At 51.8% G+C, this 27,608-nt stretch overlaps 1 protein-coding gene across 1 annotated transcript; it reads left to right on the top strand.

The window, feature by feature from the left end:
• Window positions 1–308: 308 nt before the first annotated feature.
• On the top strand, window positions 309–27,608 carry MFN2 (mitofusin 2). Its single transcript, XM_068986505.1, has 19 exons — window positions 309–429; window positions 1,685–1,823; window positions 6,545–6,723; window positions 10,276–10,411; window positions 13,233–13,395; window positions 14,035–14,159; window positions 15,098–15,206; window positions 15,319–15,426; window positions 16,769–16,922; window positions 17,092–17,159; window positions 17,302–17,423; window positions 18,869–18,995; window positions 19,391–19,495; window positions 19,749–19,851; window positions 20,277–20,497; window positions 21,092–21,247; window positions 22,826–23,022; window positions 24,055–24,189; window positions 25,467–27,608. The coding sequence occupies exons 3-19, from the start codon at window positions 6,549–6,551 to the stop codon at window positions 25,534–25,536; spliced, it is 2,274 nt and encodes a 757-aa protein (XP_068842606.1). The 5' UTR covers window positions 309–429; window positions 1,685–1,823; window positions 6,545–6,548; the 3' UTR covers window positions 25,537–27,608.

The raw sequence follows: 27,608 nt of genomic DNA, 5'->3' as shown, positions 1-27,608 counted from the left end.
TTGGGGTCGGGCTCTAGGGCAACAAACGAAAGAGAAGAGCGGGAACCTCTAACCTACGCCCTTGGTTTCTTTTTCCCTTGACAGCTCGTGGCCCCGCCCACCCCAGCCCTGACCGGCCCCTGGCGGAACTACAGCCCCCATGATGCAGCGAGAGTCCCGAAAGTACGTCATCGGTTTGGGAAGCCCTGGCGATGAATAAGAGCGCCGAGGCTCCTCTCTTGGAGCTGAGCCACCTGACCCCTGACCCATAAGGGTTAGTAGGGTGGAACTCACTGAGCTCGGAGTCCACCGACTCACGGGGACCAGAACGGCGAACCTGCGACGGCTAGTGACGCGCTCGTCCTCCCTCCTCCTTTCGCCTCTGCTGGGAGTGGCGCTCGTTGGTGACGTCGGGGGTATGATGGCCGCTGGGAGGCTAGGAAGGTGAAGGTGAGAGGGCGAGTGTGTCGGGTGGTGGGGCCCTATCTGGCCCTACAGGGCGAGTCCTGGATACCCCAGCGTGGGCCGGTGGGACGCCGGGTTCCCGAAGGCTCAGGATCCGGGCCAGCGGGCGTCCCCACGCCCTCGCTTCGCCGCCGGGCCCTCCGCGGCCCTTGGAGGAGGGGGCGGGACTCGGGGTTCGGGATTTGGGGGTGGGGTCTCCTGAGGCTTCTTGTCACTCCCCCGCCTTCCCGCTTTCTCACCCTTCCCCCCTAGATTCTATTCTTGCCCTTTCCCCATTTCTTGCCCAGTTCTCTATATTTGCCAGCATTTATTCAGCACATGATAGGTGCCCATATTCATCATCGTAGGCGCCTCAGTTTGGGCACTTACTGCCCTCGCAGTTGTCGCTTTACTTGTTTGGCTTGTGGATGGACGGTAAGCTCCGTTGAGGGCAGGGGCTGTTTTTTATCCATCGCTAACTGTAGCGCCTAGCACGCACACACACACATATGCACACACATGTGTGCACACACGTGCACACACACACACAAGGCAGACAGAAAATATACATAATTAGCTGCTTGGATGCTTGAAGCCAAAACTGCCCATTCCCATTTCCATCTGTTGTGAGCCTTTATTGCCCTATTTCTTTAATTTCTCTATCTGTTCTCTTTCTCTTCTCCCAGAAAGGGCTCTGACTATCACCCTTGCCATCCCCAAGAGTGAGGTGAGCCCCCTCCACATAACTGAAAACAAGTGAGGCTTGCAGTCAGTGGGAGGGAGGCCATATCTCAGTTCCAAGCTTGGCTTCTTAACTCGCAGTTCATAAATCTTTAAATATTCCAAGCCTGTCTTTGCACTGTGGAATTGAGAGTCAAGTAAGACATTTTACAGCATCTGACAGATCGAGGCCTTCAGCAAGTTCCACTTCTCTGTCTCAATTCCACCTTCCCGTCTCTGGTCCTCAGTGCCACAGCCCTCAAGCCTAGTCCTTGAACTGGTTCTGCCCTCTCCTGTGGTCCCTCTGGATGTGCTTCTACCAGAGTCCCAGCACATGGCTGAACACATGTTTGTGCACACCCAGGCTTGGCCCCGAACCCGTGGGTTGTTTTTCCCCCGGGCACTTCCTCACCTACCACCCCAGTACCTCAGTGAGTAAACTTCCCTCAGGGATGAGTTTGTTTGGCTTTTTAAACCTAACTAGACTTGTTTGGCACCCTTTTTTTCCCCTGCCTGCTGACTTGTCCCTTTGCTTTTCTAGTAACTCGGAATTGGCGGAGTCGTTCAGTAGCCATCTTCAACCTGAGACAGGAGGGAGGAGAACTCAAATTCTTTTCCTCTTTTTGACCCAGCCCGTGTTCATGATGCCTACCCTGTGAAAGTCTCTCACCATCGGAAAAGTAAGTGGTAGCCGAGACATCTGGCACCCTGGAATTGTGTGGAGTGGAAAGGGGTGTACTCTGCTGGCCATCTAGTGCCGAATCTCTTGGACAGGGGTCTCTTGAACAGAGCTGGATTTTTCCAACCTGTGTTGGAAAAACTGTCTCCTTTCACATGATTTTACTGGTTGCCGAGAAAGCCCGTTTAAAGATTGACAGTTAAGAAAATGGCTGGGATCTCTGGGCTGCCTGAAGAACGAGTCTCTATCTCCCTCATTTGTTCTCTGCTGTGCTGGCTCCTCTGTCCCCGCCTCTGCCCGCCGGAAGTTGGGTCACTGGCTCCTTATCACAGTTCTTCTAAGAGTCTCCTCTGCCTCTTTACTGTGTATACTCTTTTGTTTCAATTTCTCAGCTTTTCCTCTGTTCCAGTTGTACCAGCAGACGATCTGTGGATCCATTTTATTTTCCCTGCTAGGAGTCGCTGTGCATGAAACTGGGTAAGGAGGTGGTGTGGACTCAGGGACTGTGCTTGGGATCCAAACACACCTTGGAGTGAATTTTGTGGCTGCTGTCCCTGCACCCACGGCACCTAATCCGCCCCCACTAATAGCCCAGGTTGAGGCTGAGCTTTTCAGTACCTGCAAGTGCTAGTAGCATTTTAGAATTGGTTTTAGTTTAGTATCTGTTACTGTTGTGCCCCCAGCAGTTTTTTGTCATGGGAGAAGGCGACCACTAGGATGAATGAGGCTTTTCCCAAAGTATGATCCTTCTCCTGTTATGTAGAAGGTTTTCTTCAGATAAGTTTGTGAAATGCATCATTAAATACAGTTAAGTGAGAGTCGTTACAGCAAGCCTTCCTTCCCAAAGTCTTAGTTGTGCTCGTGTGCTACAGTGCAGGGGGAGACTGTAGAACGTGGTGTTTTATGAATTGATTCTGCTGTGGAGTCCTGTGTGTATGGAACATTGGCTGCATTAGAGTTCTGAGGACCGCACTTTGGAAAATGCTAGTGTTAACTCTCTGAAACCATGACCTCAGGAAGCGCTTTGAGGCAGTCGGAATAGCTTGATGGGTGCTACTTGGTGGATAGCTGATACTGGAGCTTGACTCTGGCCCAGCTATGCCTAGGGGACTGGCTCCGCATGTCTGCTGTGAGCCCTGTGGTAAAGTAGGGGCTATCAGGGCTTTCCAGAGGAGGATCAGGAACCAGCTGCTTCCCCCGACTCTGAAAGCCTAGGAAGCCAGCTGGTGGAATCCCAAGATAGTGGGACCCAGTCTTGGAGTGTGTGTGTATTTGCAACCATGGTCCATTTGTGCACATATGTATGCCCAGCTCACTCTTTGGAAGGATTACATCCTGGAATCTGACAGATTTGATCAATTCTCTTGACTCATTGAACTCTAAATACTAAGAAATAGATGCTTGGCCAAAGGCTGCATTTTAAGAGAAAAGTAAATACATGTATCCCAGGTTTTGAAGGTTAGGAAGGTAATTTCCTTTAGGGGCACTCACTAACTCAAACCATGTCTCTCACAGCTGTGGAGGAGGAAAGTAGAAATGGAAATAGGTCACTGCTCTGTATCAGCGGCTGGCTTTCTAGAAGCTCACAAATTAGATGGTGAGAAAGTGTGATTAAAAAAATCCTGAAAGTCTGGTAAGGTTGCGTGGGCTCCATGCAGATGTCAAGGAAGGCTTCATGGAGGAGGTGACACTAGAGTTGGGTCTAGAAGGACAGGAGGCGTAGGCCAAATGGGTGAATAAGGGCAGAGAATTCCAGGCTGAAAGCAGCATGTGGAACACAAACATAGACTCTCAACTCAGGCATGAATAAGGGCAGAGAAATTAGTTTGGAGGGGTTGGTGGTAGGGTGCACCTGGGAGGTTCAGGCATGCAGCTACAGGCTGGGGAACGTGAAAGCAGGGCAGCCCCTGGACAGGCTGCCATCTGAGCAGACCAGGTGACCTTGGAGCACTCGGCTTTAACTCACGTGCATGCTGTTGAATCTTGCACTTACTGAACACTAACGCCTCTGGCGTCATATCCTTTGGGTTTGCAAAGAATGAACAGAACTTGAAAGCGCCTGTTCCTAAAAGCCCCACTGATATCTGGGAACTTGCTGCCTGCAAGCAAGTCACTTCTGGGGCGGGGCACTACTGAGCCTCACCCCTGAGCAGACCTGTGCCTCGATCCCTATGGTAGCCATGGGTTGGCTGTGGGCGTGCTGGTGGTGGAATTGCGTCTGCTCACCCCCGAAGGCTGCCTGTTCCAGGGGGAGTCCTGTGATCTTGCTGGTAGAGTTTATTACTGTTGCTGTTTAATAGTATGTAAATCTACCTTTGAGCTTGTGCCGTGTCATCTTTCATCTTCTCATGGACTCTGCGTGATATCTCGTTTGTACACATGACAACTCCAAGGCTCTGAGGTTTAAACAGCCCAGAAACAGCACAATCACGCTTTGAACCCAGCTCTCTCTGATTCCAGAATCTCATCTGCAGCGCCAGCTACCTTGTGAGACCCTGTTCTCCTTCTGGTGACTTTCCTCTTCTGCTTACGTGTATCCCCTATGTCTCTAAGAGTCTTTCCTGCTGGGCCACAGGAAGCGTGATAGCAGTGTACTCTCTTTTTCTGCTTTGGAGGAGCCAGAGGTATTTTCTTCCCCTTCTCGGAGCGATGCTGTCTTTCTTGTATTTCTTAATTCTGTTTATTTATTTTTGGCTGTGCTTGGTCTGCTGTGTAACGGCTTTCCTCTGGTTGCAGGGAGCTACTCTCTAGTTGTGGCGCTTGGGCTTCTCATTACTGTGGCTTCTCTTGTTGCAGAGCACAGGCTCTAGGACTCAAGGGCTTCAGTTGTTGCAGCTCCTGGGCTCTGGCTCAGTAGTTGTGGAGCACGGGCTTAGTTGCTTCTCATCATATTGGATCTTCCAGAACCAGGGATAGAACCCTGTCTCTTGCATTGGCCAGTGGATTCTTTACTGCTGAGCCACCAGGGAAGCTCCATCTGCTGTATTTCTTCCTTTTTTTTTTGTTCAACAAGTGTTTGTTTATTTGGCTGTGTCAGGTCTTAGTTGCAGCAGTGGGATCTTGGGTGTGTCATGCAGGATCCTTCGTTGCAGCGCTGGGACTCTATAGTTGCGACCTGTGGGCTGAGTTGCTCTGTGGCACATGGGGTCAAAGTTCCCCAACCAGAATTGAATGTGCGTCCCCTGCATTGCAAGACAGATTCTTAACCACTGGACCACCAGGGAAGTCCCTGTCTTTCTTACTCATGCCCTTGATAGTAGGCGCCATGCTAAGAAAATCTCACAGCTGTGGTATATTCCTAAGGAGGAAGGCAGAAATGAACACACAGTCACTTCTCTCATTTCTCCAGAAATCTTGAACATTGAAAAGTAACTTGTAGGTTTAGATAAAACATGTGGGTTCCCATTTCCCTGTGGGTCTCTTTCTCCTCACTCTTTGGATTGGTTAGTTCCTAAGGGCTGGTTTTCAGTTATTAGGAATGTTTGTCTTTTTTTTCTGCTTCTCAGGAGCTGGTTCAGCACGCTTTGGCGGTTTCTCTGTAGGTTCACTCCTGGACAGTACCCTGTCATCTCCCAGATAGAGTGCGTGCCAGGTCAGGTGGAGAGCAGGTGGCGCTGTGATTAGGGTGTCAGGGGAGGGAGGGACCGACAGGGAAGTGCTGAGTGTTGAGGAGGGCATATCCAGGCGTACACAGCTGTGCACACCGCCCTTTATCCTTGAAAAGGCCTTTTTCCTGGGACTTGCCAGGGTTTTGAGGGCTCTGCTGAAGAAATGGTGCTGTGCGTGGTGGGGACTCTGAGGAACTTTGGTTCAGGGACTGCCAGCTGCAACTGGGGACCAGCTTCCCTAGTCTGTCTGCCTCTTTTGACTTTGAGTAAAGATCTCTAGGACTCTGGAGTTAAGCCTCATGGCCCCTAACTTGTTATTGCCATGTGAAAAAACCAAAACTAGGCCACAAAGATGTGCATGTGACTGAGGACTGAGTAAGGGCAAAAGAGCTACCACACAAAAACAGACTGGGGTGATAAGCAGCTGTTAACAGTGCCTGTTGTAGAACTGTGAGGTTGTGGACTTTTTCCCCTTTAGTTCCCACGTTTTCTACAGTAGACACATTTATAAGGAAAAGATAACAGTAAACATTTATAAGTATAAATTATAGAAGTAGACCACGTTCATTTGAGGATCAGCCCTCCTTGCCATCCTCCCCACTGGCAACCAAAGATAAGAATAAAAACAAAGAAACAAAACATGATAGGATTTAGGGCCATCAGCGCTGGGCAGCAGAGTGGCCAAGGAGGGGGGTGGAAGTGCCTGACCTTGAGCATCACTTGCTTTCACTGCTCTGAGTGTTCAGTGCCTTTTCTCAGTGGGTGATGTATAGAAAATAAGTGCGATTTCTGTCATTCTTTTCTGGCTAAGACTCAGAGGAGGACATCTCTGTATATTACCTTGTGGTTCCCCCATCTTTCTCTGAGGTGGGTGAGGCAGGCCTGTCCTTGTTCACCCAGCAGGGAACAACCAGAACTGGACCCGAGGTCCGGGCCCTGGGTGCCCACACTGATAGGAAGATGGGCCCAGGCGTTCCCTTCCTGGTTTTGAGATGCAGGCTCTGATCTCGCTGTCCGCAATCTGGTCCTCGAGGGCCCATGTTCTGGACGCTCGCACTCTTCTGCACCCCAGCAAAAGGTCCCTGGGTTCGCTCACATGTCTTCTCTCTCACAGCGCAATGTCCCTGCTCTTCTCTCGATGCAACTCCATTGTCACAGTCAAGAAGGATAAGAGACACATGGCTGAAGTGAATGCTTCCCCGCTCAAGCACTTTGTCACTGCCAAGAAGAAGATCAATGGCATTTTCGAGCAGCTGGGGGCCTACATCCAGGAGAGCGCCACCTTCCTGGAAGGTGAGACGGGCACCCTGCTCAGCCAAGCCCACTCCTGTCAGCCTTAGTATATAGGGGGCAGAATTGGGGTCAGGGAGGTATAGCCCTGCCCTTGACAAGCTCACACCCAGGTGGGTTGTCACCTCAGTGGTACTCTGCTCCTGGAGTCACGTGAAACTGGACTCCAGGGAGACTGGGCCAGGGAAACACAGGACCCATCCTTGAGAATTCTACAGATTCTGCTCCACTTAATCATACAGTATCCTCACCTGAGGGACAAGCAGACTGAGGTTCTGAGAGTCATCGATACCGTGGAAGTGACACAGTGGACTGTACCTAGGCGTCTCTTAACTCCAAAGTCCAGGTGTTTTCCTTGGCCCAGCCTGGCTGCCATCAGTCCCCCACCCTGTGTCTGGGTGTTGGTTGTTCCTGATCAGGGTGTTCTCTCTCTGATATTTTTAGATACCAGGACTTTGAATAAGAAACTTGCATCACCGGCACCTTTTACTCTAGTTACTAATTTGAGCCCAACCTTAATCCTCACTCTGTCAGCAGAGAAGGACTGGTTCCCAAGGCCCCACTCAGTCTGAGCACCAACTCCAGCTACTGTCTTCTCAGACTCCCTGCCTAGAAGGCACACCTTGGCTCCAGGCCCTGGGGTTATCAGTGAACAGCCAGGAGCTGAGTCTTCCTTGGCCTTGGTTTCCTCATCTGTGACAGAGGAGCTTAGGGGAGACCGGGGATTTCCTGATTCTAGTCTGCAGAGCTCTAGAAGTTTAGTGGGAATGCCTCGGGGACATGCCACTCTCTGCTTGATGCCTTGCCCTGGAGCAGCTTGGCTTTTGGTTGGCTGACATGTCAGGCTGCCCCTTTAGGCTCCCTCTAAAGAAAGGAAGTAGTCCCAGTACTGGGGTCTGAACATTCGTCCCTCTGTGTTCATATGTTGGAATCCTCAGGCCCAGTGTGATGGTGTCAGGAGGCGGGGCCTTGGGGAGGGGTTATGTCATGAGGGTGGAGCCCTTGTGAGTGAGATTAGTGCTCTTATCAAAGAGACCCCATAAAGCTCCCTCGCCTCTTCTGCCACATGAGGATATGACTAGAAGCCTCCCACCTGGAAGAGGGCCCTCACTTCACCAGGCTGGCACCCTGATCCAAGACTTCCAGCCACCAGCACTGCGAGCAACACACTTCTGTTGTGTCTAAGCTTCCCAGTCGTCGTGTTTTGTAAGAGCAACCTGAACAGACTAAGCAGGGACTCTTCATGCCCTGCCCTCAGCATGGTGCTTAATGCAGGAAAGGTATTCCCAGAGAATCTGTTCAGTTTAAAGATCTGAATTTCAAGGGTGAAGGATTGGTAGTTGAAATGATTCCCGTCTAGCATCTGTTTAGCAGTAGTTCTGGTGTGCAGAGATGGGACAGACCAGGCCGCTGTCCCCTCCAGAGCCAAGACTAACCCTCTGTGATGCTCTGACTCACTCCCATGGTTCTGTGGAGGAACACGTGGTTCATAATGAACATGTTTGTGCAATGGCATCAGGAGTGGGCGTTTTGATTTCTCTTTTTGTGAAAACAGGAGGCTTCTCCTACTGATGGGCCTCCAGGGAGAGAAAAGCACTGGGGTGATCCTGAGATGTATTTGGGATTGTCCCGGCCAAGGGAGGGGAAGGCTACTGCCTGGGACTGTTCTCTAAAGGGCAGTAGCAAGAGCTTGTCAGCTGATGGCTTTTTCTTTAAAATTTTCTTTCTCCAATCACAGGCTGGAGAGCCAGCTTCCTCTGGGGCACATTCCAAAAGCCACACCCATGTGCCCACTTAAGGGAAGAATGTCGATGGTCTAAGAGGGGTTACCAGTGGGTGTGGGGAGGCCGCGTTGGCACCAGCTACAGGGGACACTCACTGGGCGGCTCTGAAATGCACTTGTCATGCTCTGGGTGCCATGGGCATGTTCTCAGGGCTGGGACCTGTCAGCCCAGTGGTTCACAAGTACCTTAGTCTGTTTGGGCGGCTGTAACAGAAATACCATAGACTGGGTGGCTTGTAAACAACACACATTTATTTCTCACAATTTGGGGAGGCTGGAAAGCCCAAGACCAAGATTTGGTGTCTGGTGAGGGCTGGCTTCCAGCTCTCACATAGCAGCTCATGTAATCACATAGCAGAAGGGGCTGGCTGCTTCTCAGATTTTCCTTTCTAAGGACACTAACCCCAGGCATGAGGCTCCGTCCCTATGTACAGTTGACCCTCAAATAACATGAGTTTCAATTGCACAGATCCACTTAGGCATGGTTTTCTTCCCGTAGTAAGTACTGCAGTAGTACACAGTCCATGGTTGGATCCGTGGATGCAGACTGTGGATACAGAAGGGCGTGCATACAGAAGCTGACTAAATTAAATGCTGACTTTTGTTTGGAGGATTGGCACCCCCAACCCCCGTGTTGTTCAAGGGTCAGCTGTACCATCACACTGTCATCACACGGGGCACATAAACATTCAGTCCGCTGCAGCCAGGGTGTGCTGAGGGGCGGACACCCGTCTGCAGTCCAGCCAGCTCAGGACCTTCCTGGCGCAAGTGCTGGATGGGAAGGGGACAGGGTCTTTCTCAGTTGCTCCCATCTGTTATAACGTGTTATCCAGCCATGTGGCAAGGGCCTTGGGGAAAAGCAATGCAGTGATCTCAGGATCCAGTCACTGAGCAAACACTGTGCACCTGCTGAATGTGGGATGTGGGGGTCAGACAGCTAGGCCCTCACGTGGTAGGTGATGCACATAGGTGAGCGGCGCAGTTACCTAATGCTGAGACAAGGGCTAAGATGCAAGAAGTCCAGGGTGTTGTGGGGACGCAAGCCAGGAGGACCTGACTCAGGTTGATGGGATCAGGTCAGGCTAAGTGAGAATGAGCCAGAGCACCCTGAGGTGGTGTGTTAGTTCTTTGGAGGGGTGGGGTGAGGAAGCACCAAGCGAAGCCTGGAGCAGTGGTGAATGTGGGCATATGGTGAGGCAGCATGCAAGGTAGAGGTGCCCGAGACCCAGCTGGAGCAGTGGGTGGGGCCAGGTCAGGCAGGGCCTCGGGAAGGTGCACAGTGACCCAGACTCAGCCCTGGCCCCGCTGTCTACTAGCTCTGATGGGCACATGACTCAGATTAAACGAGGCTGTGTTTGACCAGAGCAGTGCGTGGCATATACTGAGAACTTGGTGAGTGTACGTTAAATACAAATATATAAGCAAATGATGGCAGTCAACATTTGCGTCTTCATCAGATACCTGCCCCATTCTTGGCACTTCGGTATTTTAATTCAGTTCTCCAGCCACATGAAGTAGGTGCTGGTGTTATCTCTGTTTTAAAGCTAAGGAAATTAAGACCCAGGAATGTTCATTTGCCTGAGGTCATAAACCCAGGAAGAGGTGAGAACCAACACTTGCACTGGAACCCAGCAGTCTGCATTGCACTGGGGCCCACAGGAGTCTGGACCTCCAGCTGGGGAACAGGGTCCTGCAGGGGTGGGTTCCGCCATCCAGACTGGGACTCTGGAACTCTGACGGTGGGCTGAACTGTTTTCAATCTGCACCTGCAGAAACCTACAGGAATGCAGAACTGGACCCAGTTACAACAGAAGAACAGGTTCTGGACGTCAAAGGTTACCTGTCCAAAGTGAGGGGCATCAGTGAGGTGCTGGCCCGGCGGCACATGAAGGTGGCTTTTTTCGGCCGGTGAGTCTCGAAGTCCTCATGCCTTCTTTCTTCCCAGCTGGGAGAGAGGGAGGCATGCTCTTTGTACTGGATCCGACCACCCCGAGGCAGGAAAGCAGGCAGCACACCACAGAATTTGGCGCTCTCCTTTTAATTTTTTTATATTTAGCAGTGGTAAAATAGACATAACAAAGTTTCCTGTTGTAACCTTTCTTAAGTGTACAGTTCCGTTTTGTTAAACACATTCATATTGTTACGCAGCTGTCACCACCACCAGTCTCCAGAACTTCCCCTGGAAAACGGAAACATACCCGTTAAGTAACATCTCCTGGTCCCTTCTCCCCCACCTGCTGTTAACCACCCCTCTGCTTTCTGTCTATGAATTTGCTGACTCTGGGAACCTCATATAAGTGAAATCACGTCTTTTTGTGACTGGTGTATTTCAGTCAGTGTAATAGCCTCCAGAATCATCCACGTCATTACATTTGTCAGAATTCCCTCCCTTTTTAAGGCTGAACAATATTGCATTGCATGTATATTTCATATCTTGTTTATCCATTCATCCCCAATGGACACTTGTTGCTTTCCCTTTCTGATGACTGTGAACAGTGCTGCTATGAACAAATATCTATTGAGACCCTGCTTTCACTTCTTTTGGATACATACCCAGAAGTGGAATTGCTGGACCATATGATGATTCCGTTTTTGAGTTTTTGAGAAGCTGCCCACCATATGGTTTTCCATAGTGACTGTACCATTTTAATTCCCACCAGCAGTGCACAAGGGTTCCAGTTTTTCTGCATCCTTCCAATACTTATTCACTGTGTTTTTTTGACAGTAGCCATCCTAATGGGTGTGAGTTAGCAGCTGTTACAGTTTTGATTTGCTCCCCTAATGCTTAGTGATACTGAGCATCTTCTCATGTGTTTGTTGGCAACTTGTGTATCTTCCTTGGAGAAATGTCTGTTCAGGTCCTTTGCCTACTTTTAAATTGGGTTGTTTGGGAGTTTTTGTAGTTGTTTTGTGATTTTTTTGGTTTGTTTTTCGAGTTGTAGGAATCCTGAATTTCCTTATCAGAGATATGATTTGTAAATGTTTTCTCCCATTTTGTCAGTTACTTTTCCACTCTGTTGACTGTGTCCTGTGATGCACAGTTTTTTATTTTGAAATAGTCCAATTTATTTATACTTTTCTTTGTTTATACTTTTGACATCATATCTAAGAAACTGCCAGTTTCAGCCTCATGAGGCTTTTCCCTCTATGTTTTCTCTTAAACGTATTATACTTTTAGCCCTCAGATATCTTTGTTATGCTTTGAGGTCAAGTAAGCACCTCTGGAATGTTTCCTACAGTGCCAGGGAATTGTTCTCCAGTTCTCAGTGGGCACTGACTGGTGTCCTGCATAGTGAACTTGGTTCTGACATTCTCCCAGGAGGTGACAGACCCTACAGGTTAAGAACTTGGTGCCCAGATAGCCCACTTCAGATGCCATTCGGACACCTGTGCTTCTGATCAACTGGCTATAAATCAGAGGTTCCCACAACCTCCTCCTCGAGTTTAATCTGCTTGAGCAGCATTCACTTGGGTTTACTGGTTTGTTATAAAGGATTTTGTGAGGGATACAGATGAAGAGGTGCACAGGGGGAGGTCTGGGAGGGTCCTGAGCAGGGGAGCTCTGTCCCTGTGAAGTAGGGCGCACTGCCTTCCACCCTGAAGCTCATCAGATCTCACTGTTCAAGAGATTGATGGGGCTTAATCTACAGCCCCCCTCCTTCCTTTTCCTGGAGGTTTAGTGGGTAGGGCTGAAAGTCCCAACCCTCTTATCACTTGGTCCATCCTGAGGCTGTGTGGGGGCCCCACCTTAGTCACCTCATGAGTGTAAACAGGTATGCTCAGTAGGAGCTCCTTAAGAGTAACTAGGGACGCTCCTATCACTCAGGAAATTCCAAGGAATTGCCAGGAACTGGGGACAAAGACCAAATATATTTCTTCTTAAACCACAGCACCTTAAAAAAATTAAAGCCCAATATAGGTTGCAAAAAGAGTCAGACACGATGGAGCAACTAAGCACAGCACAGGGGGATAAAAAGGCCTCCGATAGGTTGGATGCTCTGCACACAGTGGTAGCCTGAGGAATAGGCACTCTGCCCCTCTGCCTGTCGTCACCTTGGGGTGTCCTTCAACCTTCTGGGCTGTCGATTTTCATCTTCGCCTCAGAACTGTGGCCCTGGCTTTGGTGAGCTAGAGCTGATGAGTTTGTGGAGTGGAGCTGTTTTAAAGAAAAACAAGGTAGAAAAGGGGGTGGCAGGCAGAATGCTACCATAGTCTACCGTGGAGCAGACCCTTATCAGCTGGGAGTGATGGGTGGGGCTTCATGTTCAAGAGAAACCTGGTGCGAGAAAAGCAGCAAAATTGGCCTTCTGTAGAAAAACTTCAGGGTCATTCAGCTGAAGTCACTTAGACGGAGGAAGACATCCTGGGGTGAGTCAGTGGCTTCTGGTAGAAGAGGAGAAGTGGGTTAGTCTTCCGAGTCAGACAGGTGGTCTCCTGCATGATGCTGAGAGCCTCATGTTGAGGGGGCTCACTCAAGGGCAGGTAGTGTCTGCATGCTGACATCACACCACAGGAGCCCCTTGTAGTTGCTTTGCCATGATGAACTGGGGCACGTCACATGCACAGGCCACCAGGGCTGTCCATCCATTTGCATAGGCACAGAGCACCCACTCTGCCTGTGTGGGCGCTGATGTCACTATAGAGGACAAGGCTTTGGACTTCCAGGCTGTCCTTTCTTCGTGACAACCTGCGATGCAGATGGCGGAAGCTTCACTGGGTTCCCTTGTAGGACGAGCAATGGGAAGAGCACCGTGATCAATGCCATGCTCTGGGACAAAGTGCTGCCCTCCGGGATCGGCCACACCACCAACTGCTTCCTGCGGGTGGAGGGCACAGATGGCCACGAGGCCTTCCTCCTCACGGAGGGCTCAGAGGAGAAGAGGAGTGTCAAGGTGAGGGGGCCCTGCTGGCCTGGCTTTCGGCCCTAGTCACACTGTTGGGTCGAGTCTGGGCTGAGACCAACCAGTGGGTCTGTTGGGCCAGGACCCAAGGTGCCTCTAAGGAGGGGCCAGTGTCCCTGTAGTGGAGTTTGGGAAGCCCTGTCCTAGTGTGGCTGTTTAGGGAGTGTGAGAGCTTCAGGGAGGTTCTGGAGCCTGGAATTCATAGTCCTTGTGAATTGCTGGGCAGGCCTTTTCTCTTTGCGATGCAGAGTGTGTATGCCTTGTTCCTGGGGGTGTTGCCAGAGAGTGATCCCTACATTTGCTCTGTGATTCTGATGTTTAAGCTCAGGGCTCGCATGCTTTCATTTTTCTGAGAGCCAGCTGCACTTTGGGTTGGGACCAGATGCTCGTTTTGGTTCATAAAGAATTAATTAATGCAGAGCAACATCCAAGAAAGAACCTTAACGGAGGAGTTAAGGATGGTTGGTTCTTGCTAGCAGCTCCCAACTCTTGACTTTGTATGCATGAAATGAAAGAGGGGTAGCAGATTGGCCTGCAAGCCAGGCCACTGTCCCGGGGCTAGGCTGCACTGGTCTCCAGCCTGGAGGCTCTTCCTTGACCCTGATTATCTTCTGCCTCCACCCCCATCAGACGGTGAACCAGCTGGCGCATGCCCTTCACCAGGATGAACAGCTGCATGCCGGCAGCCTGGTGAGTGTGATGTGGCCCAACTCCAAGTGCCCGCTTCTCAAGGATGACCTGGTGCTGATGGACAGGTAAGAGGGCAGATGCCTCCCCAGGAGGTGCAGACGGGGAGGGCCCCAGGTTTCCATTTCTGGGTCCTCCAGGCCAGTGTCCCCGAGGTCATGTTGTTGCTCTGCTGAAGTATATTACTTTTTAAACCGGCTTAACCACATCTTCCAGCCTCGTGGATTTCCTTCAGGGTCTGGTTATTGTATCATCTTGGCAGGCATCAGGGCCCCGAAGATCTCCCAGTGATGGTCTGTGAAGAGGGATAGGAAGGATGCTTGAAACTGGGGAAGGTTCTCGGCTTCAACCCAATGTTAGTATGTTTATTGGACGGGGGGAGTGGAGCTTGTTCTTGATGAGGTCCCTATTGTGTTTTATTTTTCTCAAGGCAACACTTTGCTCCTGCTTTGTGGACAGGCTATAACTATACCAAGAAATTTGGTATAAGGGTGCTTGCTGGACTCAGATAAATGTAGCACTTCACCTTAATTGTATACCAGCAAAGTGAAATGCAGGGGCTTCCTATGGGTAAAGAACCTGCCTGCCAGTGTGGGAGATGCAGGTTTGACCCCTGGGTTGGGAAGATCGCCTGGAGGAGGGCCTGGCAACCTACTCCAGTATTCTTGCCTAGACAATCCCGTGGACAGAGGAGCCTGGCAGGCTACAGTTAGTCCATGGCGTCACAAAGAGTCGGACACAACTGAAGCGACTTAGCATGCACACGTGCATGCACAAAGTCAAATTTAGATCTTTAGGTTTTCATATGAGTGATAGATACATATGACAAAAAACACATTTTCAGAGAGTCTGGAAGGATATGAGATGAAAAATCAGAATCCCTCCAATAAGGGCGATTTCCCTCTCCTCTGTAGCTTTCTTTTCCTTTGCCTGCTGCCTCAGGTCTGTTCAGAGCAGGAAGAATAGGGCCCCGGGTCTGATGATGGTTTACCCCTGTCACCTCCAGCCCTGGCATCGACGTCACCACAGAACTGGACAGCTGGATTGACAAGTTTTGCCTGGACGCCGATGTGTTCGTGCTGGTGGCCAACTCGGAGTCCACCCTGATGCAGACGGTAACCCATCCTCTGCCTTTCCCCACACTCCCAAGATCCAGCCAAGCGGGTGGGCCTGCAGGGCCTTGGCTGGCACAGCCCCTCCTTCACTGAGGTCTTTCCCTTCATCCAGGAAAAGCAATTCTTCCACAAGGTGAGCGAGCGCCTGTCCCGCCCAAACATCTTCATCCTGAACAACCGCTGGGACGCATCTGCCTCGGAGCCTGAGTACATGGAGGAGGTGGGCACCTCTTTTACTCAGCAACTTGGGGAATGCCACCCTGTACGTCTACCTAGACTCTCTGTGTGCTCTCCCTGGCCGCGTCCCTGAATGAATTTCATCTCTAAAGTTGTCCCATGAGGTGTTTGGGGTCATTGTGGGACCGCTTCACTTCTCCCATTCACTTCCCCGGACCCCTCTCCTCTTTTTTTTTGTTTTGGAGTGTAACTGCTTTACAATGTTTTGTTAGTTTCTGTTGCACAGCAGAGTGGATCAGCTGTAGAATATGTGTATCCCCTTCCCCTCTAATCTTCAGAAGGCTTTTCTCCGTGCTGAGAGGCCTCCACGCCACATTGGCCTAGCCCTTCCATGGGACCAGGGCTCTCCTTAGTTCTTGAAGAATGAGTCAGAGGCGTAGCTTTGAAAGGCATCCAGGAAAGAAGCTTAAAAGAAGAGCAAAGAATAACTGGTTCTTACAGCTCAGAATGCTTTACTTTTTATGGGTAACATGAAAGAAAAAGGAGTCACAGGTGCTATGGGGTTATGATCAGGTGTGTAGTCAGCAGATGCTGGGCAGTGTGACTGATAAACTCCCTAACATACCCTAACTAACCCAGGTAAATCCTAACCTGTGGGCTGGGTGTAATAGATGGAGTTGTGCAGAAGATGAGATCTGTTCACCTTGAGTAAAGGCCTGGCATGTGGAAGGTGTCCACCAGAGGCTGTTATCACTTTGAAGTTCCAGCAGTGGAGCCCTAGGGCTTCAGAGGAGGGATTTTTGGGTGGCACCCTCTCATTCAATAAACAAGGCCAGGGAGGACTCAGCTTGTCAGTACAGAGTCCAGGTGTGGGTTTCTGTGTTTCGTTTTGTTTTTTTAATACATTTCAAATTGGGGGAAAATTGTTTTACAATGTTGTATTGGTTTCTGCTGTACAACAACAAAGTCAGCCATAATTATACATATATCAACTCCCTCTTGAGCCTTCTCCCTGCCCCCGCACAGGTGTGGGTTTCTTGACCCCCAGCTTCCTTTCCTTCTGGGGCACCAAAGGGAGACTTTTGTAGGCTCTTAACAAGGCAGTCTGGGACATGTGTAAACATTTCTGCTTGTTGATGCCTGAGGTGTCTTGGACAGGCTGCACCCCAAGGAACCCTGTGACTTGGGATTTGGGGGGCCCGGTGGCTGGAGGACAGATGGTGGGAAATGATCACTGCATGTGTGTTGATACCTTCTGAATCCTGAGCCGTGTGACTAGATTACCTGTACTCTTAGAAAAGAGGCCACCGGGGGCCATGGGCTCCCTCAGGAGGGCCCCCTCGCGCCCCACCTGGTCATATAATACCTGTGTGCTTGGGCTCCAGGTGCGGCGGCAGCACATGGAGCGCTGCACCAGCTTCCTGGTGGACGAGCTGGGTGTGGTGGATCGGGGCCAGGCTGGAGACCGCATCTTCTTCGTGTCCGCCAAGGAGGTGCTCAACGCCAGGATCCAGAAGGCCCAGGGCATGCCCGAAGGAGGTGATGATGGAACCAGCTTCTTGCTTTTCCCTGACGCTTGAGACATTGGGTCTTGTGCTAAGTCAGCCGGTAGAAATCGTTGTGAGAATGAGGTGGTGAGAGGAACCCTGGGTGAGAAGCTCTTGGCTGCCTAAGTTCTCTCTGGACTAATGTGGTGCACTTCTCCTAGGGGGCGCTCTTGCAGAAGGCTTTCAAGTGAGGATGTTTGAGTTTCAGAATTTTGAGAGGAGATTTGAGGTGAGCATGAGCCTTTGATCCTGTTGTCTGGAGATTCTGTGCCTCCTTGGCGCTCCCTGGCCACGTCCCTGGCAGTTGAATGCCAGAGCCTGGCTCTTGGCTGGTGGCTTCTGCCTCCCTTGGCACCTCTTGTCTGTTCCAGGAGTGCATCTCCCAGTCGGCCGTGAAGACCAAGTTTGAGCAGCACACGGTCCGGGCCAAGCAGATCGCAGAGGCCGTCCGCCTCATCATGGACTCTCTGCACATCGCAGCGCAGGAGCAGCGGTAAGAGCCCGGGAGCAGACAGGCAGAGGGAGCGTAGCCGTGACTGCCTCACCCTCATCTGAGACCGGGCCCAGGGCCAGAGCTCAGCCAGCAGAGCAGGGTCTCACGGTTTCCACCAGACCACGTTCAAGCCACGAGGAGCAGCCAGTGAGGAGGTTGTGGGGCGTCTGTCTGTCCCACCGGGTCTGTGCAGTGAGCTTCCCTGAAAGTCTGAGCTGCCAGCCTTGGTCCAGTGCTACACCGAGCACTGCAGCCATTCTCAGGGCCAGAAACAGAAAGCAGTTCTTCAAAATACCTTTTTTGGGGACTACCCTGGTGGTCCACTGGTTAGGACTCCGAGCTTCCACTGCAGGAGACGCAGGTTCGATCTCTGGGCAGGGAATTCAGATCCCACATGCTGTGCAGCATGGTCAAAAACACATTAAAAAGAGAATTAAAAGATACTCTTTTTTGAGAGATTAAAATATATGAGAAAGTACAGAGAATAATATACCTTGTTTCCATTGCACTCAGTTGACAATATTTTTTATTGTCAGAATATAACAAATAAAACACAGAAAAAAACTGTTGAATACTCTGATTCTTCAGTCCCTGCCCCAGTGTCCCTCTGCCTGCTCCTCAGAGGTAACTGCCATCATGAATTTGGTGTGTAGTCCTGTCATTCATTAAAAAGTACTTTTTATGTAAATCCTGAAGAATGCACAGTGTTGCTCTGCATGTGTTTCAGATGTACAGGTACGGGAGCATGCAACACCTGGCTTCACTTTTCACTCAGCATTGTTTTTATCCTCTGTCCTTGTTGATGCCTATAGTTGGAGGTTAGGAGTTTTCGTTGAGATAGAGCAGTTCTTAGTTTCCTGTAGATTGATCTTTAGATTTCATTATTTCACTGTTGGAGACCCTGCTACTGTGGACACGAATTTTTGTGTCCCCTGATGTGCATCTGCTAGAGACTAGCATTAATTTGTGGAGGTGGAGTGTTCCGTCTTGGGGTGTATGCATTTCAGCTTTATCCAGTTTTACCCGTGGCTTTCTGAAACATCCAGCCCTGTCTGTGGTCCCACCAGCAGTATATGTTGGAACTCCCATTCCCCGACCCTGATCCGTACTTCAGACTTGGTGATTTGGGCCAGGCTTCTGGGTATTGTTGTACCTCTTTTTCTCTTTTCTTTGTTTACTAGTGGACTTTTTTCTGTATGAATGGCAGAACTTGTGCTAACATTCCTGAAAAAGCACCCTCCCCTGTCTGTCACCACCACATCCTCCAAATTCGGAAAACTTAAGAGCGAGTTGTTGGCACTGTCTCTCCCTCCTGCCTGGGAATGGGAAGAGCAGGCCCCCAGGGGTGTGCGTGGAATGCCAGGATCACAGCCGGGGCCCACACAGATTTCCGGCGCCCCCTCTTTTCCTTGGCTTAGTTGGGTAACCAGGGCTCTTTTTCTCAGGGTCTACTGCCTGGAAACGCGTGAAGAGCGGCAGGAACGGCTGAGGTTTATTGACAAGCAGCTGGAGCTCTTGGCTCAAGACTACAAACTGAGAATTAAGCAGATTACAGAGGAAGTTGAGAGGCAGGTGAGAAGTGGAGGAGGAAGGACACTGGGGAGATTTGGACCCCGAGTAGAGGCCAAGCACTCAAAAAGTGAAAACACAGACATCCTACTCCTTGGGGGCTTCTCAGCCTTCCAGGAGAAAGCCATAGCCCTGATTCAACAACGTCATGCTTCCTGGGGTTTACTGTTCCATCGTGCGACCCTGGGCAAGTCCTCCTCCACAGCTTAGATGAGTTTCGGTCAGCCAATCTCTAATACCCCTGAATTCAAAAGCTTTAACTGTGTAGACCATCTGTGGACACTGCAGGTGTGCAGGGAGGCGGATCCAGTCTCCTAGAGCCTGTTAGACTCTCCTGGTGCTGTGGAGTTAAACCACATTCCCTCGGGTCACTCAACAGCACACTTTTTTTGCTGCAGGTGTCGACTGCAATGGCCGAGGAGATCCGGCGCCTCTCTGTGTTGGTGGACGAGTATCAGATGGACTTCCACCCTTCCCCCGTGGTCCTCAAGGTTTACAAGAATGTGAGTCATTAAGTGGCAGATGCTCTGGGCAGGGGCTCCCCATATTTCCTGTTGGCTATGGATGGAGTCACCGAGAGACAGGGATTCAGTCTGAGTCAGGGCCTCTCAGCCACTTGAGCCCCAGGCTTCACTCCACCTGCCTACCACTGTCACCTGCTGGGCCTTGGCTGACCAGCCTCTGCCTTGCTCTGGGCTCCCTGGAGGGAACACTGGCAGAAGATGCCGCTTTCTTTCCCCTCTCTTCTGGCTGCAGGAACTGCACCGCCACATAGAGGAAGGACTGGGCCGAAACATGTCAGACCGCTGCTCCACGGCCATCACCAGCTCCCTGCAAACCATGCAGCAGGAAATGATGGGTCAGTGCTGCAGGGGCTCAGGACTGGGGCTCTGGGCTGCCCAAGATCAGTTTCAGGCCAGCCTGCAGAACTAATGACCTTTCCTTATCTGTCCTCTTTTGTGATGAGTCAGCTCCATATCTTGAGATTCTGGGCATGTGTTGTGAGTTCATTCCATGCATAGACTAGGGGTGAGCAGGGGAGGGGGCGTCTTGTGTTACCACATGGGACTAGCGGAGGCTGAGAGCTTGGCCTACTCCTTAAATCCACATATTAGTGGGTATGGAGCCTCAATCTGCGTACCCCACCCACATGCCGGCTCATCTGGGCCTGGTTTCTGGGTTGCACAGCCAGCATCCTTGCCAGTGGCAGATGTGGTGAGGCTCAGCACTGGCGAGGCACAGGGCTGAGCCGCTCTGCTTGCTCCCCACCTCTGTACCCAACAGACGGCTTGAAACCCCTCCTACCTGCGTCTGTGCGGAGTCAAATGGACATGCTGGTCCCTCGGCAGTGTTTCTCCCTCAGCTACGACCTCAACTGTGACAAGCTGTGTGCCGACTTTCAGGAGGACATCGAATTTCACTTTTCCCTTGGGTGGACTATGCTGGTGAACCGGTTCCTGGGCCCCAAGAACAGCCGCCGGGCCTTGATGGGCTACAGCGACCAGGCAAGCAGGGTCCCTCCCCCTTGGGCATTGAGGGAGGCTAGTCTGCGCCCTGGGCACCCAAGCCGTTCTGAACGGGGCTCCTGGAGGTCATGGCTGTGGCATGTGGGCCACCACTACGGTCAGGTTCTGCCACAAATCAACCTAGTTTTATCATAGGCACTAATATTTGTGAAAAAGCAAGCTGTATTTTTTTATTAAGCTTAGAAGTAAGTAATTATTAAATCTAGATGACCTATCTGTCCAGATACCACCGTTTTCACGTTTAGATGTTCACCCTCATCTCTGTACCTCTGGAGGTATCACCTGGGCTGCTCTTGGTCCACGTCCCAGGCTTGGGGACCTAAGCTGAGGCCTTCCAGGGTGGCCGCAGCTCGTGATCTCTGATATCCATGGTGTTTACCTTTGGGCTGGCAGGTCTGTTAGGAAGCCGAAATCCCTGTCTGCCACGTGTGGAGCTCATTTTCTATTTTGGAAGTTGAAGTCATGGCCCGTGTCCCTGTTCTGGACTCTTGGCCCTGAGGGTTCCTGAGGGTTTCACGGAATGAGAGATTTGCTGCCGTCTTCTTCTTAGCACCCCCCTGTTTCTCTCCACAGGTGCAGCGGCCCATGCCCCTGACCCCGGCCAACCCCAGCATGCCCCCACTGCCCCAGGGCTCCCTCACGCAAGAGGAGCTCATGGTTTCCATGGTCACTGGCCTGGCCTCTCTGACGTCCAGGACCTCCATGGGCATTCTCGTTGTTGGAGGAGTGGTCAGTGACAAGCCCAGCACGGGAAGGGTGGGGGCAGGTGGGTGGGACCGAGGGGCAATCTGGTGGTGGTCCCTGCGTCAGCCCGGCACTTTACATCATGATGACTTTTTGCTGTGATATCAGGAGCCATGCAACCTTAGCCCTGAAACGTACATTTCTGGATGGAAGTCTCATTCAACATAAGGTGACAGTGAGGTTCCCATTTTACAGAAAAAAATCTGCAGTTGGCTTGCCAAGGATACGCAGCTTGGATTTGAGCTCTGGCCCCATATGACTCCAAGGCCATGTTCTTTCCCCTGTAGGGCTAGTCCTGCGGGTAGGGAAGTAACCTGAGAAATTGACAAACCTGGGTTCTAGAGAGGTGGGCATGACCAGGAGTTTCTCATTTGTAAGTGAGGAAACAGCAGAACTTGCAAGGGCTTGAGCCAGAAAGAGGCCAGGTTGGGCTGTGAACCCTCATCTTGCCAGCTGTGGTTTTATGGCCCTTCTCTTCTGCCCCGAGGCCTGAGGTCACAGGCTGCCTTCTTGATAACTGGGGTACTCCCCACGTCTTGACCCAAGACACGCTGCAGCCAGAGTGACTTGTGCCTTGAATTTTCTTGATGATGTGGGCACGTGCTCTCTGCGATGGTCATTTGAGTTGTAGAGTGGTGGCAGAATGTAGCTGACAAAGCTGCCAGGAGTTGGCTTCTCCGCTTGGAAGGCCAGGGTAGGCTGGAGCTAAGGCCCCGCCCTGCTGGCCTATAGGCAGTTCCTACTCTGGTTCTTTTTTTGGTAGATGGTAACCTGGCAGAGGGTCATTAGCTTAGAAGCTGACACTTGACAGTTATGTAACCCTCTTACAATCGGTGTCTCATTTTATCCAAACCACCCTGGGAACTGGGTGGAAGCCATCATTCCTATTTTGAGAGGAAACGGGTGTAAGTAGACTTGCCGTGGGTCACACAGCCAGGATGGCAGACAGCACTGGAGCCTCTGTTTCTGGCTCCAAGTCCCTGCTCTTTGACTCTAACTGTGCTGCCTTGCGCCAAAGTGTTACAGAGCAGCTCAAAAGAAGCTATCTGCTAAGGACCGGTACTCAGAACTCCACTTGTCATCAGTGTCTGGAGAAGGAAATGGCAACCCACTCCGGTATTCTTGCCTGGAGAATCCCAGGGACAGAGGAGCCTAGTAGGCTGCCATCTGTGGGGTCGCACAGAGTCGGACACGACTGAAGCGACTCAGCATCAGCATCAGCATCATCAGTGTCACCAGAATGGAATGTCCCTTTGGAGGACTCTAGCTTAAGATGTCTGTGTGCCTGGATCTGTGCCTCTTGTGCTCACAACCATAGCGGTGGCCCCGCCACCTTTGCACAAGTCATGTTGTGTGGGCCACACTCCGTTTTCCTCATTTTCCATAGAGACAATCCCTGTCCTTGTGGTCTTAGTGGGGCCCAAGAAGATGTTGAGAGGAGTGTTCTGAGTAGAGGCACATAGGCCTTTTGATGCTCCTGGGAAAGTCCTGGCAGCAACAGGCTAAAAATCTGGGTGGTGGGACGGCAGAGGGCTGCACCCGCTGACCACTGTGCCTCGGCAGGTGTGGAAGGCCGTGGGCTGGCGACTCATTGCCCTCTCCCTTGGCCTCTATGGCCTCCTGTACGTCTACGAGCGTCTGACCTGGACCACCAAGGCCAAAGAGAGGGCCTTCAAGCGCCAGTTTGTGGAGTACGCCAGCGAGAAGCTGCAGCTCATCATCAGCTATACCGGCTCCAACTGCAGCCACCAGGTCCAGCAGTGAGTGTCCCCGTCAGCCCGAGGGGCCGGTGCTGCCTCCCGCGGTGCCCTCCTACCCTGACCTGGAGACCACTGGGCCCCGAGCGCTGTCCGACTCTGGCCATCAGCTGTGCAGTGACAACATGGAGGTTGAGAGTGGGAGAGGAGCCTCTGGGGACACCGTATGTCCAGGGCTGGGACCAAGTAGGCCTCTGGTCCCCCAGGAAGGAAGTCGGCAATACGAAGGGCATTACTTGTGGCAACTTTAGCGGGTTACCTTGAAGGACTTATGTTGTGGGCATAGCTTTGATGTTCTAAGCCACAGCCCAGTCTTCATGGCATGTCTTTGGGCAGGTGGGAATGGTTGCTTCTAGGTGGTGGTGACGAAGGTGCTGGCTGCCTGCTTTTTATTGCTACGTGGCAGGCCCTCTGTTAGGCATTTTGCACCTAATACTTCATTTTCCCCCCAAACACTTTGAAGTCGTTGTTCTTATTGACACTTTCTTTTTCAAAATGAGGAAATTGAGATTTAAGAAGAGTCGTGTGTCTCCTATGGGCTTCCCAGATGGCACTAGTGATAAAGAACCCATCTGCCAATGCAGGAGATGCAAGAGATGTGGGTTCGATTCCTGGGTTGGGAAGATCCCCTGGAGGAGGGCATGGCAACCCACTCTAGTGTTCTTGCCTGGGTGACAGAGGAGCCTGGCAGGCTACAGTCTGTGGGGTTGCAGAGTCTGAGACGACTGAGCAGCTGGACACACACAAACCTGGCTTTTGCACTCGATTGATCAGCAGCAGAACTGGGATCTGAATCCTGGTCTCTTGTGTCCAGGTCAGGGTGTCCTGCCCTGTGCTCCTGGTTCTCACACTATGGTAATGCTGGTATTTGTGGTGGTTGTGATGTCCACGGTCTCAGCAGGAGGTGGGGCAGATGCTGCCAAAGCAGGATAGGTGGTGGCCAGCGCAGGTGACTGGCAGGCTAGTGGCTGCCCTGCCCTGAGTCTGGTTTACCCTCGACACAGCCTGGTTGATCCTGAATCTCTCCCCCTTCAGGGAACTGTCTGGGACTTTTGCTCATTTGTGTCAGCAAGTTGACGTCACCCGGGAGAACCTGGAGCAGGAAATCGCCGCCATGAACCAGAAAATCGAGGTTCTTGATTCACTTCAGAGCAAAGCCAAACTGCTCAGGTGAGGTGGCAGCAGAGGAGGCCCACCTGTGAGGTTACAGCTCACAGGCACGTCCTTAACTACGGTGTCTCAGCCACTTGATATGTGCTGTCCAGATCTTCAACATCCCTGCAGGGGCCTGTCATCACCTTCACTTTATAAAAAGGAAAACTGAGGCCTGGAGAGGTGTTGAGTAACCTATCTGGGATCCCACGGTAGGTGGTTAAGCCGGGAGTAGAAGGATCCAGCCTGCTGGGCACCAGCACCCTCTGAGCCTCCTCACGTTACTTGTCCTCTGTTGTCAGCAGGAACACTGGGCTAGACCCACCCCTCACTTCCACCATTTCTCTGTGAGCCCAGGGATGGTGGCCTATCGAAACGCATGCCCACAGGGGAGCCAGCCAGCTCCCCTCTGGGTTTTAGCCGGAGGCAGGCTCTCTGCCATGAGGGGCAGGAAGATAGCGCAGAGGCAGCTGGAGTGCGTGGCTGGCCGAGCCTGGCTCAGAACCCAGGTCTGCATAGAGTCTCCATTCAAAGTCAGAGCTTCGGGCAGCAGGTTGCTGGAGAGAGGATGGGTCCCCGGAGTCAGGAGTGCTGGCTTCTGGTCCCAGCCCTCACATTCAGGCAAATCTCTGAGCTTCCCCGAGTCTCATTGCTTTTATCTGTAAGATGGAGTGAGATTTCACAACACAGCCACAGAGCTGCGTGCACAAGTGCTCTGTAGAGTCCTTGGCCGCTCAGGCCCAGATAACATCAGCACATGGGGACTCAGGGCTTCCTGCCCTGCCCTGACGTCAGCACAGAGTGGGGCTGCATCCAAGGGTGTCCGTGGGCCTTTCCCTCCCTGCAGGGCAGATGTGCACTCCCGCCCACTGCCCAGGGACACCTATTTTCTGGAGATACACCGCTCATCCCCAGGGGAAATCTCACGAGGCGTGGGTCTTGGGGATGGGTGTCTCTGCTGTGCATCACCTGCAGGGACAGGGTAAACCCAACAAGGACTGCCCCTTGCTGACAGGCAGAACACGGTGTTCCCAACAGTTTGGGAACTTGCCGGTGGGCCCAGAGTGAAGCCAACACAGGGCTTAAGGGTCGGAAAAGCCCGAGTTTATTTCCACCACCAATGAGTCGTGTGACCGTGGGAAGTTATTTAACCTCTCTGGGCCTCATTTTCCTCATCTGTGAAGCAGAGGTTACTAGAGGAATAAAAGTCAGGTGTCCGGTAGCACAGCGCTTGGCAGGTGACGCCATGGCTGGTTATCAGCTCTTGCCGCTACAAAGTAACCTTTTCTCTGCAGGAATAAAGCCGGCTGGTTGGACAGCGAACTCAACATGTTCACCCACCAGTACCTGCAGCCCAGCAGATAGTGGGCACCCGGAGCCGGAGCCCCTGTGGGGAGGACAGTGCTGCAAGCACAGGGGGCCTCCCACCACCAGGCCTGCGTGCAGCTCCTGTCCACTCCGCCACCATGAGAACAAAAGCACCCACTGTCTCCTACCATCCTGAACCCCGAAGCGCTAGTTATTTTCCCCTCCTTTGCCTGCTATTGCAGGAAGACCTTCCAACTTGTGCCCCTAAAGAAGACTTTTTTTTTTTAATGAGTCTGGACAGCACGGTACTGGGGAGTTCGGTCTTGTCTTTGCTTTGTCATGCCCTCTTGATTGAGAAGCTGCTGATTGATTGCTTGATGAGCTCTTGGGATTGGCCAGTGTTGCAGAAGGCCTCGTTGGGCCTTTAAGGGTATCAGGCAGATACCGCCCCCTCCTCTGGCCAACGCTTGACACCGACCCCCGCACATTTGCCTCCCATGTACCCCAGCTCCCGCACACCTGCCCACCTCGTACCCCACCTCCCCTGCAGAGAAAGGCTGCCTTTGTGGGGAGGCTGCATTTTCTTCCCAGTTTGCACTGGGAATGATTCCAAGAGTCTCAGGAGGCTGTGGCTTTTGTGTCAGTGTGGTTCTTTGGCTTTCGTGCTTCGGTCTGTTTGCAGAGCCTTCCAGACCAGCCTTTCCGCATTGGCAGTGGGCTGAGTGTGGCTTGGGTTTTAGGCGGAGGCAGGCTTTCTGCCATGAGGGGCAGGAAGATAGCGCAGAGGCAGCTGGAGCGCGTGGCTGGGAGGGAGGTGGTGTGTGGAAGCTGTGTCCTGTCTGTGCTGTCTTAGGCAGCCAGTGCCATGTTGGGGAGAGACTTGCCTCCCTTCTCGTTGAGTCCCTTGTTCTCCTTTCGGTCCTTAGCCTCGTAGTCTGGCTTCTTATTGTTGAAAGGTGGTGTGGTCCAGATCGTTAAAGGACGTGGTAGAAGGAAAGATGGTGGACGATGGGGACCTTGGTGGCAGGCTGAGGGAGTGGACCCCACCCAGGATGGCTGAAGGAGCAGTAGTTGGCACAAAACAGGGCCTTCTGTTTGACCTCACTCTGGGAGGGGCTCATGGGGTCTGAGAGCCCACCCTACCAGCTTGAGGTTCCACAAGAAGCATGTTCCCACTCCTCACCCCTCCCTGGTTCAAACCGCCCTTGGCCACCAGACCCCTGGATGAAGTCTCTTGTGGCAGCCATGCTGCACATGGCCAGCAGGCAGCGCAGGGAACCCAGCACCCAGCCTCCCACCCTTCCTGACCCTGGAGCCTCCAGATGACACACGGGGCCTGACGTTGATCTTGAGAAATGTTTCCTGTATTGAGTGTGGGGATTGTTACTGGTCACAGTGGGGGCAGGTTCCTGTCTCCATGATGTTAACCGTCTGGGGCAGGCAGCCTTCAGGTGACAGCCTTTGCCGGGCAGGTCAGAGAGCTTCCTAGAAGCCAGCAGTACTGCTCTCCCAGAAAGAGGCAAGCTCAGGCAGAGCAGTGGGGCCTGTCCTGCCCTTCTGAGTCCGCCTCTGACTTCAGGGAAACGGCTCAGTGGCCTCTGCTCGCTGGTGGGTATCATGCAGTTGGCGTGCTCTCCAGGTGCCCACTGGTCCTTCAAACCCTCAGTCTACTCTGGTGTGTGGAACAAAGTGATAGACTTAGCCAAGGTTGTTGTGCAGCAGAGGATGGCCAAGCTTTTTGCCAGACCCGGGTGGTGGTCACCTCACAGTATGTCCGGAGAAATCAGCATTGCACAATTTCAATGAATTTTGTGCTTTGGGGTGGGGGGGAAGTTATTTAAAATAACTAAACATGAATTTTTTTTTAATGTATCCCCTGGGATTTTGAGCTTCTTATACGACAAATAAAATTGAGTTTATACCACTGAGGGCGAGACTCTGAAAGAATTTTGGCAAAAAGCACTTTAATTTAATGCTGCTAACTTTGTTCTGTTCTCTGTCTATGTTCATTTGCTGGAGTGCGAGATGTGCTTGACACAGTGAGTTTTTTCTCTGATGTATTTAAGGTGATAAATTTGCCTGAATTACTCCTGTATCAGTGCTGATAATATTGGACACTAAAATAAAAC

This window comes from Capricornis sumatraensis, chromosome 14 (assembly GCF_032405125.1).
Source record: "Capricornis sumatraensis isolate serow.1 chromosome 14, serow.2, whole genome shotgun sequence".
NCBI lineage: Eukaryota > Metazoa > Chordata > Mammalia > Artiodactyla > Bovidae > Capricornis > Capricornis sumatraensis.
This window is presented reverse-complemented; position numbering and strand designations above follow the sequence as displayed.

Bases quoted from the DNA above. Each gene is read 5' to 3' on its own strand.
- MFN2 (XM_068986505.1), top strand. From the start codon at position 6,549: ATGTCCCTGCTCTTCTCTCGATGCAACTCCATTGTCACAGTCAAGAAG. The intron at 13,396-14,034 runs GTGAGGGGGCCC...CACCCCCATCAG, and splicing joins AGGAGAAGAGGAGTGTCAAG to ACGGTGAACCAGCTGGCGCA. The intron at 15,427-16,768 runs GTGGGCACCTCT...CTTGGGCTCCAG, and splicing joins AGCCTGAGTACATGGAGGAG to GTGCGGCGGCAGCACATGGA.